Here is a 17,500-nt window from a genome sequence, read left to right as displayed (position 1 = left end):
TTTCTGCAAGTAAGCTCCATCCATCCGACGTCAGCACATTTGTGACCCTCCACCACGAAATGAGTCGCATGTCACCTCGCGCGGTTCTGCGCTAGGCATAATATAAGTCCTGGTGGTGTCCAGTAACAAGTGTGAGGGTCACCATAGTCACAGGCTTATAACTCGAAAAGTGTTTGCTTTTTTTAAAAAACGGGTTTCACCACTGGAAAGAGAATTAAAAAAACTCTTTAAGAAAATGTAAAACAAAATAAAAATCATGAAAAGGTGACATGCGACTCATTCCGTGGTGGAGGGTCACATTTGGGCTTTGCTCGTGCCATTTGTATTCATTGGACATAACGGAAAACTTTTTGTTTTTGTGCAAAGTTGAATGAACAAACAATTTTGCTAGAATGGTTCTGTGGGGTCATACCATTATGCATCGACGAATTGTACACACGAGTTTTTACTGCTTTAGTTTTCTTCCTATATATATATTATTATATACCTCAGGGAATGTGTAACATTTTGTTTACGCGAACACACTCACGCGGTAAGCAAATCAATGTCGTCTGTATGGAAATGAAAGAGCGCACTTCCGCCGTAACATATCCCTGAAAAGGCAATGAAAGAGAACAATAATACCTATTTCTTTTCCGCCGTAACGTCGGACATTCTTCACTAGAACTCTCCCTGTGAGCAAGTTTGGCTTTCAGAATTGCATTGCACTGGTAATATGCACGCATTTGAGAAGTATTGTCGTAAAAGATACACCAAAACTCGACAGTCACACTAAGCTAAGATCATCCGAGGATGCTATGTATATTTAAGACGTACAACCAACGTAAGCATCTGAAAGACTTCTCAACACGCTTTTGTTTTTGAGGCACAATAACTTTTTCAAAACGATATAAATGTTGCTTTGTGAGTTAAACGACTGCTTTTGGCTGATTTTTCGCCGTGGTATACTTTTTGTTTGAGGAAAATGTTCTGCTTATATAAAAGCCGTTTACATATATCTGTGAGGTTGAGTGATATTCGTGCAGTGCAAATGTTAAAAAATAAGCTGTCCAGTTATTTGTTGCTTGGCGCTTATAAGGGGTTTAACAATCGCTTTTGTTGCTGTCTTGCACATTATATGTGTCGACATTTGCACTGATATGAGGGTTGGTTAAGAGATAGGTAGCTACATAGCTAGATAGATAGATAGATTAAAAAAAGTTTGAGACGCTAATTGTGGACCACATACAACTGGCATCAAGTTCCAGTAGTGTCTACCGGTTGTTGCTCATCGATACTCTTTTGATTTACTTTCAGCCGTTCAGCAAATAGTCTTTGATTTAGTTGAGCAGTATAGCCTTCAACCAGCGCGTGGTCCGTGCGCCTGAACAAACCCTTGAGGCACCGGAGTGCTATTCCGCACACCCCCTCAGCGTGAAAATAAGATGCTCTCTTGTCGTGAAAATAGCCATGCTGCGCTCTTTTCATTCTTGGTAGAGATTCGTCAGGTGGATATTGGAATATAAAATATTAAAAAAAATAAAAAAGGCAAAGACGTCGAACAGGAAAGGGGGTTGGACAGTCAAATGGAAAGGAGTTGAACGAGTAATGTTGAAAGGAAGGTCTCTGGAGATGTTTTTTCCATCTCAGGATGGTGAAAGGAAGGTCTCTGGAGATGTTTTTTTCCATCTCAGGATGTTGAAAGACCAATCTTGGAAGACCGTTTTGGAACACAAATGATTTCGAGAATTATGGATACGATCAAAAATGCTATGGATATCTGCCATCTGGATGTCTGTCTTCTTCATCAGGAATAGGAGAGGACGGTTTTGCGATGCATGTGGGACCGGGAAACCCGGAGAAAGCCCAACCTTTTTTTTTATAAGGAGCCTTTTTTTTTGTGGCGGATTTAGCGACGCATTTGAACCGACAAGACTATAGCATTTTTGTATTATTAGAATCTGAACACTTATTCTGCGCTCACACATATCACAACACCCCCCCCCCCCCCTCCTCCACAAGAGTAACAACAATGTGAGTAACAAATATGTGAAACTTATGAAAAAAAATGTTTATGAGTATACACGTATGGATTCACTGATGGATGATGTCTACTCAATAGAGGGAATGAGCATATCAATACGCTATCGGCGTCTTCTCTAATGTCTATGTGGTTTTGGTTACAACGATTTATGAGTGAGGTGGGCGGAATGATATATGTACCAGGAGACTGTGCATCATCCCTCGTGTGTAGAGCGGGTTCCCAATCTGTGAAAGTGTCGATTAGGATAACAAACCGGCCTTGAAGTGTTCCCATGCACCGTTTAGCCCTTTTCTTGTTGACTGTATGGATGTAGTTGCAATTGAAAGAGAAGATCGAAATGTGCACATCGTATTTGTCGACACTTAAACTATGAGGGCTGGTTAGGAGAGTGAGAGAGCTAGAGAGAGAGAGCTAGAGAGAGAGAGAGAGAGAGAGAGAGAGAGAGAGAGAGAGAGAGAGAGAGAGAGAGAGAGCTAGAGAGAGAGAAAGCTAGAGAGAGAGAGAGAGAGAGAGAGAGAAAGAGAGAGAGAGCTAGAGAGAGAGAGAGCTAGAGAGAGAGAGAGAGAGAGAGCTAGAGAGAGAGAGAGAGAGAGCTATAGAGAGAGAGAGAGAGAGCTAGAGAGAGAGAGAGAAAGCTAGAGAGAGAGAGAGAGCTAGAGAGAGAGAGAGAGAGAGAGAGCTAGAGAGAGAGAGAGAGCTAGAGAGAGAGAGACAGAGAGAGAGAGAGAGAGACAGACAGACAGACAGACAGACAGAGAAACAGACAGACAGACAGACAGAAAACAGACCGACAGACAGACAGAGAAACAGACAGACAGACAGACAGAAAAACAGACAGACAGACAGAGAAACAGACAGACAGACAGACAGAGAAAAAGAAAAACAGACAGACAGAAAAACAGACAGACAGAGAAACAGAAAAACAGACAGAGAAACAGACAGACAGAGAAACAGACAGACAGACAGAGAAACAGACAGACAGACAGACAGACAGACAGAGAAACAGACTGACAGACAGACAGAGAAACAGACAGACAGACAGACAGAGAAACAGACAGACAGAGAAACAGACAGGCAGAGAAACAGACAGACAGACAGAGAAACAGACAGACAGAGAAACAGACAGACAGAGAAACAGAGAAACAGACAGACAGACAGACAGACAGACAGACAGACACATGGAGAAACAGACAGACAGACAGACAGACATACACATGGAGAAACAGACAGACAGACAGACAGACAGACAGACACATGGAGAAACAGACAGACAGACAGACACATGGAGAAACAGACAGACAGACAGACAGACACATGGAGAAACAGACAGACAGACAGACAGACATACACATGGAGAAACAGACAGACAGACAGACATACAGACACATGGAGAAACAGCCAGACAGACAGACACATGGAGAAACAGACAGACAGACAGACACATGGAGAAACAGACAGACAGGCAGACAGACACATGGAGAAACAGACAGACAGACAGACAGACAGACAGACACATGGAGAAACAGACAGACAGACACATGGAGAAACAGACAGACATACACATGGAGAAACAGACAGACAGACACATGGAGAAACAGACAGACAGACACATGGAGAAACAGACAAACAGACAGACAGACACATGGAGAAACAGACAGACAGACACATGGAGAAACAGACAGACATACACATGGAGAAACAGACAGACAGACACATGGAGAAACAGACAGACATACACATGGAGAAACAGACAGACACATGGAGAAACAGACAGACAGACAAATGGAGAAACAGACAGACAGACACATGGAGAAACAGACAGACAGACACATGGAGAAACAGACAGACACAGTCATATACAAGTCGCACCGACAAAGAGCAACCGAGTACAGTTCCACGCTCTCCTACAACCCTACTCCTTTCAATGCCCCTTAATAATAAAAGATTCCTCCATCTCATCGATGACGGAAAAAGGAATTCAGTTCGTAATGGCAGCAGACCCACCCTTTGAATGTTCATGTCTGCAATGTGTTTATGCAAATGTTATCAGCTGCTCAGCCTTGTGCAATGCTGCTGGTTGTTTTTGAGCGACGAAGCGTGGTCATTTTATGCATGATATGCTCGCTTCGCTTTTCGATCCAATATATATCGGGCAAGCATTTTGTGATGAATCATTTTCTGTCTGAGGAAAAGTGGACTGTTTCTCGATTTTAAGAGTATGTTTTGTGGTTTTGGGGTCCTTATATATATATATATATATATCCCATGACCTCCCTTCTTTGTCTCTGTTACTTCAGTATGGGTATATATGTTGTATTTTTATAGCTCAATAAATACATCATGGACTCCAAAAAATATATGATAGTGCAGATTCCGATTTGGGCAAAGGACTACTTTCCTCCCGACCTTTGACCTCGCGCCGAACAATGTGACACATTTGTATGAAGTTCTAAAATCGCATTGCACGGCTCAGAAAACCATATCAGTTGCACGCAAAAATGAATCTCAGAACTGATCTGATGTATGAGATGCAATAAGCAAAAGTTTCTTTCATTATGAAAGCAATGCAGGTCGAAAAAAACGAACATTCAACTTACAAGATAACCAGATGCTAGCGAACCAAAACAAAAACACGAGTACCCTCCCCTTGCATCGTTAGCAGACGACTTTTGAGAATCTGTCGGTAGTGTGTTTTGCCGGTGTGCGCCTTTACAGCTATCAAACATCGGCTGTTTCACGTGTTTTGCGAGCAAGTCTACTCTTTTGCCTGGCTCTGCAGTAAGTCCACATATTTTTCCGTAATCCAGTCATATTCCTTCAAAATGCAATCAATCGGCGGTGACAGACGTGTCGGTCGCGTTTTCCTCTCACCCATACCAGTTTAAGTTCATCCATGCAAACACACTCGCAAAACAGTTTATCACGTAGATACATTTCAAATAGGGAGCAAATGGTTAAATCTAAACCTACATATTTGTTCCCTAAGATTTGCTTCTCTGTCAATAAGCCTAATTACACACGTTCGAGAAAAACAACGTGGAATCAATTCTGAATCGAGTAAGCCAAATGGGTCCCAAACCCGTTTCGCCCGTTCTGCCGACCTGAAACGCAAAACAAAAGAATTGTGCGCTTCAACTAAATTAATTTCTATTCGACTTCATTACTTTCTTGCAACTTATGAACCTTTACTTAAAGCTTTTAAATGGTCTGAAAGTAGTGTTACCGCGTACTTATCGATGCACTCATTCGTTTTATTTTTTCAGCGACGGTCACTTAGTTTAAGGTTGCAAAAGGGCTAAGTCTCGCTGGCAACAGTTTTACCCTGCACAGATCGCAACAGTGCCGCTAGTAGTCTACACTTTGTGTTTGATGGTAGAATGGGATATACAGATTACAACACTCGTGGTTTTTTATATGGCTTGTATTTCAGTCAAGACCCAGCGGGAATATCAATCGAGAGACACTCGCCAGAGGCTCGTGTCTCCCGATGATATTCATCCGCTGGGTCTTGACTGAAATACAAGCCATATAAAAAACCACTCGTGTTGTAACCTATACATATATATATATATATATATATATGGTTATGTAGAGAGTGTTGTTTGCATTATGTATTTTTTTCTTTAAACTTAAGTCGTACACAATAGTTCTATTTAACTGTCTCTTTTACTTACACGATTTTAGGGTGTTGTGTGTGGTTAAAGGAGTCTGTTTGCCTGTCCGCCTGTCTGTGTGTATGTGCGTATGTCTGTCTGTGTGTGTGTGTGTCTGTCTGTCTCTCTCTCTCTCTCGCTGTCTGTCTGTCTGCCTGTCTGTCTGTCTCTCTCTCTCTCTCTCTCTCTCTCTCTCGCTCTCTCTCTCGCTCTCTCTCTCTCTCTTTCTCTCTCTCTCTCTCTCTCTCTCTCTTTCTCTCTCTCGCTATCTCTCTCTCTCTCTTTCGCTCTCTCTCTCTCTCTCTCTCTCTCTCTCTCTGTTTCTTTTTCTTCTATTCGTACATTTTGTCTTTTTTCCCTTCAAATTTCGAGATGCTAAAAGTAATTATTGTTTGAAATATGGCCGTCAACGTTTTTTATGAATGCGGCTGCGTCGAACATATTCACAACCACGCCAGATCTGTCATCAGCTGTTATGATTTAATCAGTGATTTTGATAGACATAATTTGATTTACAAGCTCTGCTTTCAATCGGCTTTTCACCAAGCTCGTCATGTCATTGGCTTTGAACAGCTGAAAGCGACATTGTCCGTTTGATATACGGCAAATATAAACGACAGAAGAGTACTGTGATTCAATAGTCCAACATCTGACATATTTTCAGCTTGCATTTTTGCGTATGTTTAATACTCTTCGCTGCGTTGCACACAAGTGCAGACATTCAAATTGTATTACTTTACACTTCAAAATTATTCTGTTACCCTCCTGAATTTCTACTGACACACAAATGCAAGCGCACAATATTCTCTTTGTAAGGTATTTTCCTTCTCGTACTAGTGATCATTCATACCACCACAGACATGTCAAGACTCAGGTGTGAGGAGATCATGCTCCCTTCCACCTGGTCACATTCTAACAATCAACAGCCTGCATGTATTCCTGCTTCCTGTGCATGCAGAGTAGGACATTTGCTGAAATAATTTATCATAATTATGAACACAGGTATATCACTTACACAATGAACTCCTTAAAACTGGAATCAATCAATCAATATGAGGCTTATATCGCGCGTATTCCGTGGGTACAGTTCTAAGCGCAGGGATATATTTTATTTTTTATTTTTTTATTTTTTTTTATTTTTGTATGCGATTTATTTATGCCGTGTGAGATGAATTTTTTTACACAATACATCACGCATTCACATCGGCCAGCAGATCGCAGCCATTTCGGCGCATATCCTACTTTTCACGGCCTATTATTCCAAGTCACACGGGTATTTTATATCGTGGTGTGCACGAGGATGTATGCACGTGAGTGATATTTGTAAATGTGTATTATTATAATATCATCTTTGTATTTATATTATTGAAATTGTTATATCTCGATGTACAGCGCTAAGAGCATAGTTAAATTTGTGAAGCGGCGCTATATAAGCTATCTTTATTATTATTATTATTATTATTTTGGTGGACATTATTATCTATGCCTATACAATTTTGCCAGGAAAGACCCTTTTGTCAATCGTGGGATCTTTAACGTGCACACCCCAATGTAGTGTACACGAAGGGACCTCGGGTTTTCGTCTCATCCGAAAGACTAGCACTTGAACCCGCCACCTAGGTTAGGAAAGGGGGGAGAAAATTGCTAACGCCCTGACCCAGGGTCGAATTCGCAACCTCTCGCTTCCGAGCGCAGGTGCGTTACCACTCGGCCACCCAGTCCCTCTGCGCAAGAAACAGCCAGACTGTTGATTTTTAGTATGTGTTCAAGCGGGATAATAATGTCATCACACGGTAAAGCCTGGGCAGGTCAGGATCAGGATCAGGATCGATACATTGCAGGAACCTTCTTAGGTTATCATCGCAACGGAAACGAGAGAGCGCAACCCCTCACAATTTAACATCTTAATAACAGGGTTTAACTTTTCCTAGCCTAGCCTAGGTCTGTGTTCGGTGCACATGATTGCTTACGTGATAAAGGATGCATCTTTAACATCATTGAATTCTTTCGGACTTAATGGCCAAAAATAGCCGACTGATCCTCTTCAGCTGTAGATTAGCTGATGCTATTTCTATTGTTCGTGAAATGTGCTGTTCATGTTGGGGACATGTTCTGTCAAAATTGATTGATCTTTTAGGCGTCCAGCGGCTTTGATCTAATATGCAACGTTCCATCGATCTTTTTGCAGTTTATTTTTGTTTGTTTGTTTGTTTGCTTAACGCCCAGCCGACCATGAAGGGCCATATCAGGGCGGTGCTGCTTTGACATATAACGTGCGCCACACACAAGACAGAAGTCGCAGCACAGGCTTCATGTCTCACCCAGTCACATTATTCTGACACCGGACCAACCACTAACCCCAGAATGCCAGACGCCAGGCGGAGCAGCCACTATATTGCCAATGTTAAAGTCTTAGGTATGACCCGGCCGGGGTTCGAACCCACGACCTCCCGATCACGGAGGGGACGCCTTACCACTAGGCCAACCGTGCCGGTTTTGCAGTTTATGATTGACTTCCATTAAGGGTGACTGGTATTTTTTTCAGAAGGGGTAAAACATTTCAAGTGTGTTTGTGTGTGTATTGAAAGTGTACATGATTCCGCATACCTCTCACTTACTCTATTTCACATGTCGTATATATTTAGAGCACTAACTTCCCCCCTTTGTTTTATTAGATCTTTACGAAACAACTTTGTCAGTAGACCGTGCTAGCAACATACATGATTATGGTAGTTCAGTGTTCAAGAGCAGTATTAAACCTGCACATACTCAGTACTGGGCATTACTACTAAAATTACTACTACTATTACTACTACTACTACTACTACTACTACTACTACTACTACTACTACTACTACTACTACTACTACTACTACTACTACTACTACTACTACTAGTATCGTCACCACCACCACAACCACAACCTACATCAACATAAATAGTACTACTACACCTTTCTTTCTTTCTTTATTTGGGGTTTGACGTCGTTTTCAACCACGAAGGTTATATCGCGACGAACTACTACACCTACTCCAACTGGTTTTCAATATATTTATGTATACTGTGACCAGTCGCTCATCATCGACCGGACAATAACCCAACAACAGACGGAATGACAGAGCTTGAACAACGAATGTGGAAGCAGGTCAGACGCTATGCATCATATTTGTATATTCCATGTTACAGTCAAGAGCTGTTCACCAAATGGACCAGCCTACAAATTGACCAAGAAATGCATCGTTGAATGCGTCGACCGTGAGTTCAGTGAGTCAGTTATCTGCGGAATCCCATTTTCATTCCGTTCCGTCCTTTATATCTCTACTACTACTACCTTTCACCACGTGTACGGGAACGTGTACGGGTAACGTCATCAAATCTAGCTTTTACGTCACGTGTTTGCCAAGATCTGCAGTCTTGGTGGGAGCAAAACAACGTATGATTTGGAACATTAGAGAAAGAAAATGAGTCACGGGTGACGCAATATCTACACGTACGCGTACAGGTCTTTGCTACATGTTCGTGTATCTAGAACACTGTAATACAATAAATCCGTACCCACTCATATCGCTCTATCTGACCTGGTACGGATATATCCGTACACACAGTCACTTCAGTCGCTTCCTGTAACGTCGATCTAACGCCTGCATTCCATCGTGTTGATGCACAGTTTCTACACAGTTACTACAATTCTGAGTGACCTGCTGCAACACAGCTGGTCTCCGATAAAAAAAATTTTTTTTTTACAAAACTTGGTCAACATTGGTGGGGTAGATACTAGATAGTGTTAAGTATCATGGCCTCACTATGGGGGTTCTGATTTCTGGCAAAACAGTTGGTTAAACGCCGACCTACAAACTGAGCAAAACATTCATCACTAACGAGATCCGCCAGTTTAGTACCTCATTATTAGTTATATGCGAACAACCATTTCCATTCCGTTCAGTCGCTCAAATTTCACGGCCTCACAGAGGGGTCTGATTTATCACATACATCGTGCTCAATCTTGCCTCTGACTTTCATCAACAAAATTGAAAAATCAGCACGAGCACATGAATTATTTGGATCAATCAATTCGCTGCCCTGTACGTGTTAGGAGCCCTGATGGAAACCAACAATAAAAATGGGCCGTTTTTTTGTTTAACGGTTCTGATTCGGTTCTGGCTCTGACGTTGCTGTCAGTGGAGGACATGAATGATGAGAAGTGATGACGTTGCTTTGACTGTAAGTGCAGAATTCACGTGAGATAGTCGCAACCCTGAATACAGGACACGCTGTTTAAAAAAATAAATAATAAAATCAAAAATTACGCAAAAGAGAGAGAGAGAGAGACAGAGAGAGAGAGAGAGAGAGAGAGAGAGAGAGAGAGAGAGAGAGAGAGAGAGAGAGAGAGAGAGAGAGAGAGAGAGAGAGAGAGAGAGAGAGAGAGATGGGGGGGGGGAGGGGGGAGAGAGTTCGCTTGCCGATGTTTGACGAACGTAATAAAATGAACGCAACACTTAAGTACAAACTTCACCCAGAACGCAAAATGAACAATATCGGACGGGGTTGTTACTGCGATTCCTCCAGCCCACCTGCCATGCCCCATTCCCCCCTTACACTCTCCCTCCCCCTCGGCTTGTCCTGTTTTCTCTCCTCTCCGCCCTGCCGCGGATGTGGCGACAACATCGGCATCACCATAGTGGCTGAAGCCGATCGGACGCTGCCTGGTTGTTGCAGCGTGTTTTGGTGGTGGTGTCGCCTTAGCCCTAGCTCTCTTCCCCACTCCACACCGCATGCCCCTAGTTTTATTCTTTGCTTCTATCCCGCCGTCTGGCAATGTTGCACTTCCCTCCCAGCCCCACATCCCCTTCCTTCAGTCTTGTGCTATTCTTCTTTCCCGCCGTACTGCTTGCATTAATGTACTTCTCTTCCTTCCTTCCATCCTTGTAACCTTCCTTCCTTCCTTCCTTCCTTGCTTCCTTCCTTCCGTCCTTCCTTCCTTCCTTCCTTCCTTCCTTATTTCCTTCCTTCATTACCTCCGTCCTTCCTTCCGTCCTTCCTTCCTTCTTTCCGTCCTTACTTCCTTCTTTCCTTCCTTGCTTCCTTCCTTCCTTCCAACCTAACCGTCCTTCCTTCCTTCCTTCCTTCCTTCCTTCCTTCCTTCCGTCCTTCCTTCCGTCCTTCCTTCCTTTCTTCCTTCCTTTCTTCCTTCCTTCCTTCCTTCCTTCTTTCCTTCCAACCTAACCGTCCTTCCTTCGTTCCTTCCTTCCTTCCTTCCGTCCTTCCTTCCGTCCTTCCTTCCGTCCTTCCTTCCGTCCTTTCTTCCTTCCTTTCTTCCTTACTTCCTTCCGTCCTTCCTTCCTTCCTTTCTTCATTCCTTCCAACCTAACCGTCCTTCCTTCCTCCCTCCCTTCCTTCCGTCCTTTCTTCATTCCTTCCAACCTAACCGTCCTTCCTTCCTCCCTTCCTTCCTTCCTTCCTTCCTTTCTTCCTTTCTTCATTCCTTCCTTCCTTCCTTCCTTTCTTCCTTCTTTTCTTCCTTACTTCCTTCCGTCCTTCCTTCCTTCCTTCCTTTCTTCATTCCTTCCAACCTAACCGTCCTTCCTTCCTCCCTTCCTTCCTTCCTTTCTTCATTCCTTCCAACCTAACCGTCCTTCCTTCCTCCCTTCCTTCCTTCCTTCCTTCCTTCCTTCCTTTCTTCATTCCTTCTTCATTCCTTCCAACCTAACCGTCCTTCCTTCCGTCCTTCCTTCTTTCCTTCCAACCTAACCGTCCTTCCTTCCTTCCTTCCTTCCTTCCTTCCAACCTAACCGTCCTTCCTTCCTTCCTTCCTTCCGTCCTTCCTTCCTTTCTTCTTTCCTTCCTTCCTTCCTTCCTTCCAACCTAACCGTCCTTCCTTCCGTCCTTCCTTCCTTTCTTCTTTCCTTCCTTCCTTCCTTCCAACCTAACCGTCTTTCCTTCCTTCCTTCCTTCCTTCCAACCTAACCGTCCTTCCTTCCTTCTTTCCTTCCAACCTAACCGTCCGTCCTTACTTCCTTTTTCCGCCACTTTCCCCTGTCGTCGCCAATGTTCTGTTTGTCACACAACTGTTCCACTGCCTTCTCTACCCTCCACCTCTCCCGCTGTCTCGACTCTCGTCTCCACCTTTACCCTCCTTGTCCAGCCCTCCTTCGCTACTGAGTCTCACATCCTTACCCTCCTTCCTCGCCCTCCTGCTTCGCCGTTTGCCAGCCTCCTCCACCTCCTCCTCCTCCTCCTCCTCCTCCTCCTCCTCCTCCTCTTCCTCCAGACCTGTTGTCAATCTGTGCTGACGCCCTGGAGCTCAAAAAGAGACGTACACTTGTGGAAAACAGCGACCAGCGGTGAGAGGGTACTTAGGCCGCAGAAGGTCAGTTGACACTTACACTCTTCGTGTCGAGTGCCCGCGTTTATGTGTTTGGTAGGAAAATCAGCCACTGCTAGTTCCAAGGACTACTGAATGATGACTTCGACTCGGACTTTAACTATTGTTGTGATCATGTCAGGCCAGCCACTACTGGTTTAGTTGTTGGAAGGACTAAATCTGCTATTCGCTACCTGTTTTATTGACGGTGGACTGCTGACAACCGATTTTGACTCGGACAGTGATAACTTTCGTGATTTTGACTAGCTAGTATTTAGTTGGTTTAGTTGTTGGAAGGACTACCGAAGAATGACTTCGACTCGGAGCGTGATAATTGTTATTAATATTTCTGTTGGTGGAGCGTGTGGACATTTGAACTGATGATTCATTCGGACTGTCACGCTGATTGTGAATTACTGTCAAAACAGTTATCTTGCCGCTACATGTGATTGGAAAGACTGCTAAGGAACTATTTCAACTCAGACAGTAACTATAATTGGGAATATTAGTAGTGAGTATTTCTTGTTCTGGGGCTTATGAATATATGCTTTTATACATGATTCTTTTACTTGGACTGTGGTTCTTGTTACGAAGATTTCATTTTGGGGAGCTTGTGAAGAGTTGGTCCGATGATGTGGGCACTGATTTTGAGTTGATGATGCTGTTTTATGAGGAGCTTATCAAGATTTGGAGGTATTGATTGTTATGCTGATGACGAGGATGTTTTGTGAGGACCGTTTCCTTTTTTCTTCTGTCCACTGACAGCCTTCGAAAGTGGCAGCGCTTCTATAATACATGGTGGAGCAATGATTGTTGGACTGACTAATGTGTTTTGGTGGCAGTAAACAATGGGCACTTTTTTTTTACATATAAACAAGAGACGTGAAAGCATTGCATTGCTCACACCGGTGATTATTTCTTGGATTAATATTTGACGGCTTTCTTTTTTTCACTCGTATTTCCATAACTGAAGGAGACTAACTTGGATACATTCATGAGAGAGGGTTACGTGTATACCTACTTTGTTTTGCCAAAAAATACGAATGTCGTCTTCCATGGAGGCAGTAACAAATACAAGATATCACCCATGGTTAAAACATGTAATATCGTGACTTTCTCCGAGTAATTTTGTATTTGTGTGATACCGTCGAACTTCATATCGATTCATTGTCGGATCTGCAACTAGCAGAATTCCTACGCATATATAGGACTGGGACTCAGAAGCCTTGCAAGAACTGGCTCAGACAGAGGGATGTAGACAAGTAGATATAATTTCTGACGAACAAAATCTATGCTCGCAATAGCTTTTCGTTATGCTCGTACAGGACTGGACTGAACTCACCACCTTGGATCTCTCGAAATCCAGCCTCTGAGAGGAATGTTCTCAGCTCGTTTCACGGAGTAATCTGAGACAAAAACCCAAATAACACTTTCTCGAATGGATATCAGACACTGCCTACATCGCGTGAAATGTCAATACAGACCAGTTTTGGGACTGTCTTGCAGAAAATGCAAGTGTAAACCCAAAACCGCGTGTAATTTATCTCTGAAAGTCGAAACACCACAACGTCTGAGGGGGGACTATCACTCAAGCGGTTGCACATGCGGCAAATACACAGCTGAAGTGATTCGCCGTGTGTATTAAACTCTATGAATTATTCATTTGTGTTGTCTTTATTTACCGGGACAAAAAAGGGCGTCACACAAACGTTTCATGAAGCCGTTCTGAAGAGATACAGATGAACGTGAATCACGGAACAAAATGACCTACATTTGATCAAAGTGGATGGTAATTATCTTTACTTAAACTCATTCCGTCTGCGGCGTGTGTACAATTAAGATTGTATCATGCTTCCATCGAGGAGGTAAACTCCCGCAGCCCTCCCCTCTCTTTTCAACAGCACCCAAGCTCGAAAACATAAACCTTGCCCTGCATAGCTAGGGGGCACAATAGGATATATCTATATATCCCACACTCTCTGCACGCCCTGCACTACAGCGCGCGTTGTGCAAAAAACAGTTGGAATTAAACCGAGTTTTATCGAGGAACATTTGACGATCTGATCGAGAAAGTATTGGGAGAATGGGATTAGTGAAGTGAGTGTTATTGTGCAAGTTGTGGCTTCCCTGGGAAGTAAAGGAATGTCACAGTCGTTGTCATTTATTCTGCTCGCGTGTTGACCTCTGATCTGAACATGGCAGTCGCAATGTTTTGGAGTGACATGTGTATTTTGATATAATCAAACAGTTTCTCCAATGCATTTTTGCTCTCACGCTTTTTAACCTTTGGAGGTCGATAGCCTTGCTTGTGACATTTTCTACTGTACCATTTCTTCGTTTCGCCCTCGAGTGTTGCCCATTAGCGCGTTGAAACCCTTTTCTCACTGAGAGCAAAGAGTATAGAACAACAGTGATCTTTCTATAACAACTACAAAACGCACTGTAACAGTTAACCGATTATTATATGTAAAAGGGAGTGGACTCTATAACAGAATACACTGGACTACGCCGGAGTGCATTTGGATTATTATTATTATTACTTGCTGGTAACTTTTTCCATAAGACATGATGTGTGCTTTGTGAACGAAAACTACAGAGCAACCGTGTTTTTGTTTTTGTTTACGAAGAGTCAGTGGCAGGTTGAGAGTTGATGACAGATTTCAATTCGACCTACCGCACGAAGACAAAATGTAGCTTGCATTGTGTGTAGAAATGAGACTGTGGCAGAATCCGACATTATTATGCTGTTTCGACCATTGATTGATACCAACGATATTTAGTTGCAAACATATGCTCGGATTATATTCACGCTATCATGAAAGTGAGCGTCTCGATTCAATAGGACTTTGTTTTTATATCTGGATGACTTTTTGCACCGAATGCAATGCTCCGTTGGATTTGTGTAGCCCTGAGAACACTGCTGTAACAGTACCATGCGTTGTGTGAGTGACATTTACATGCAGGCTGCCAAGCTCTTTGCGAATAATGTTCCAGTGTGATGCCATTACAATCCGATGCGTTTGGCACGCTAATAACATCACTGTAAGCCGATGTAATAATCATGTGGTTTTGTAACGAGGCATGTAGATAATGATGCAACGGAATTGCACACCGCATCGACGATATAAACGGGAGCAATATCAAAACGAACGCTATAATATTATGTAATGCCATACATTCTGTGCGTCATTTACAGGCAAACGGTATGTGATTCCGGACATCAACATTGACACTAGACTACACTTGAGGGAGGTGCACAGCTTCAAAATAGCTATCGTTGACAAGGGCGAACCCAGTCGTTGTGGATATTGCTACGCAGATAAACCTTGTGTACGAGAAACCCACCAGACATTGGGGCTTTTGTGGTGGATATCTGTATTCAGGGCAGAAGAGACAGCAAAGACCCTTGGATGGATATGAGTCTAGCGGTCCGATATACCTCGTCTCCTTCTGTCCGCCATTGTTCTCTGCTGCGCTTTGCTTCTTTGTATCCATAGCAACTAGCTTTTCGTGTATCCCAACCTATAACCCCAGTAAACATCGTCTTGTCTGATATCGACTTCAAGGGATACCGTTTTACCCATGGCACTACGCGCTTCTTGTATCACACCCAGAAAAGCCAATAAACCTTGACAAACCCCGTCTTGTCTTTTCTGGACTAACTCAAGTGATAACTTTGTGTATCCAAACCAGTGAAGCCAAAGTGTATGGGCGTTTCTCGTCCACATCATACTCAATTCAGAAGACAGAAAGGCACCTGTGGATTCTAATGTTCTTTTTGCCGGGTCTTCGACTGATGTTGTCGTAGGACGTCCACTTCAAAAGATGGAATTGCCGTAGACTTTTGCAGGAAGTCTGTAAGACAAGAACGTCAGACAATTCCCGTAAAAGATAAGACATTTTTCATGCTTCAGCATCTGAAATTTGCTTTCACAAGCAGCGAGCTTACAAATAATTAAATGCTCACAAACTTTGAAAACAGGAATCGTTCGATGCAGATGTGCACACTTTGGCAACAGGATGTTATTGTGCACAGCATATTCCTGTGAAACAGTGGTTTAGATATGTACAGTATTGCCTGTCCATTGACAAGATCAAAAGCAACGTTTTCGCAAAGGCTGATTTTGCAATCAAAAGAAACGTTCTCACTAGTTTAAACAGACTCTCTTCACAAACAGTGTTAACGCGTTTTCGCTTCAAAGCCACGAAAAAAGCCTTTTGGAAAAACAGAAGATTGGGTGTAAAGCTCGAGAGCAGCTGTGTTTGGTTGACCAGCCGATTATAAACAGAGGCACAAAAGAAGCCATCTTGAATTGACTGGAGAAGCACGAACCACAGCTGGTGCTAAGAAGGCAGTGGCGGTTCGAAGGAGTGAAGCAGAAATCTAGCATCACGATAAATAGCCTTGGCGAGGTGATTATTAGCCCGAGTGATTAACAATCCACATTGCTTTATAATCTGTGTGCTTCATTGACCAGAGGGAATTTGCTGCCTGCCCAACACTGACCGGATGCATGTGCGACTCAACTGGAAATAAGGCGTTGGACAAATATAAACGAAGCCTGTCTGAGCTGCAGAAAAAAATGTACTTTTGTCACTATCTGAATGCTTGCTGAGCATGAGAAGCATGGCTCATTTGGTTTGTGCAGTGAAATGTGAAGTGAAGGCGAATTCGAATCCATACTTGATCACACCTTTAAAATGACAACATCCTGATTAAATTTGCCGATGAGACCAGCACTTTCTGTTATCGAAGGCGTTTCCTGCTTTCAGCCTGTTCCGCTTTAGGAAAGCCCACGCGAAAAGCCGTTGAAAGAGAGGATTCTCTAACGCAGCTTTAAGGTGGCTGACGTTACAGTTTCAATGGCTGGCTTTCAGTCTGAAAGCTTTTGTGCTTTGACCACTAACTACTTCGATACCACCCTGATTTATACTTGATTGTTCCATGTGGAATTACGAAGACATTCCCCAAGTCAGTGTCAACAATTCAATCCAGTTTAGCTTGCTACCCAAGTGAACCTCGCTGTTTAGCTTTTTGAAACAGGATGTTTACTTTTTTTTAATGTGGGAACGAGACACTATAGAGCAAAGCAAATTACGAATCTGTGTCCGTAAACCGATCTGTGAATGAGTATGCATAAACCCAAAAAGCACGGCTCAACCAGAGGGAATAAGTGTCGACGCATAGGGACATATGGGGTTGTACAAAGTCAAGTGGCAAATCAGTGTTCACAATACTGCCAGACCATAACGGCTCAGCTGTCTAATAAACCACAAGTACATAGACACCGAATTTCTGAAGAATGGATTCGTAAAGGGGAGTTCAGTAAGCAGCGCCCACACAATGACACAGCAAGACTCAACTGCAGGAAACCGTCAACTAAAATCATAGGAGTGTAACACTGATTCTGTTTGACAAAATGGATTCCTTTGTGAAAGTTCAGATACAAGTTCAGAGACACT

General features: G+C 43.0%; 1 protein-coding gene across 1 annotated transcript in view; it reads right to left on the bottom strand.

Moving 5' to 3' along the window:
• Nucleotides 1-17,500, bottom strand: part of LOC138955043 (cilia- and flagella-associated protein 251-like) — a 27,570-nt gene that overhangs the window by 7,719 nt on the left and 2,351 nt on the right. The window contains exon 4 of the mRNA XM_070326760.1: nucleotides 11,770-11,970. Coding sequence (XP_070182861.1) covers nucleotides 11,770-11,970 — 201 coding nt within the window. The remainder of the gene's footprint in view (nucleotides 1-11,769; nucleotides 11,971-17,500) is intronic.

This window comes from Littorina saxatilis, linkage group LG2 (genome assembly GCF_037325665.1).
Source record: "Littorina saxatilis isolate snail1 linkage group LG2, US_GU_Lsax_2.0, whole genome shotgun sequence".
Taxonomy (NCBI): domain Eukaryota; kingdom Metazoa; phylum Mollusca; class Gastropoda; order Littorinimorpha; family Littorinidae; genus Littorina; species Littorina saxatilis.
The sequence above is the reverse complement of the archived record's forward strand: the minus strand, read 5'-3'. Positions and strand labels throughout refer to the sequence as shown.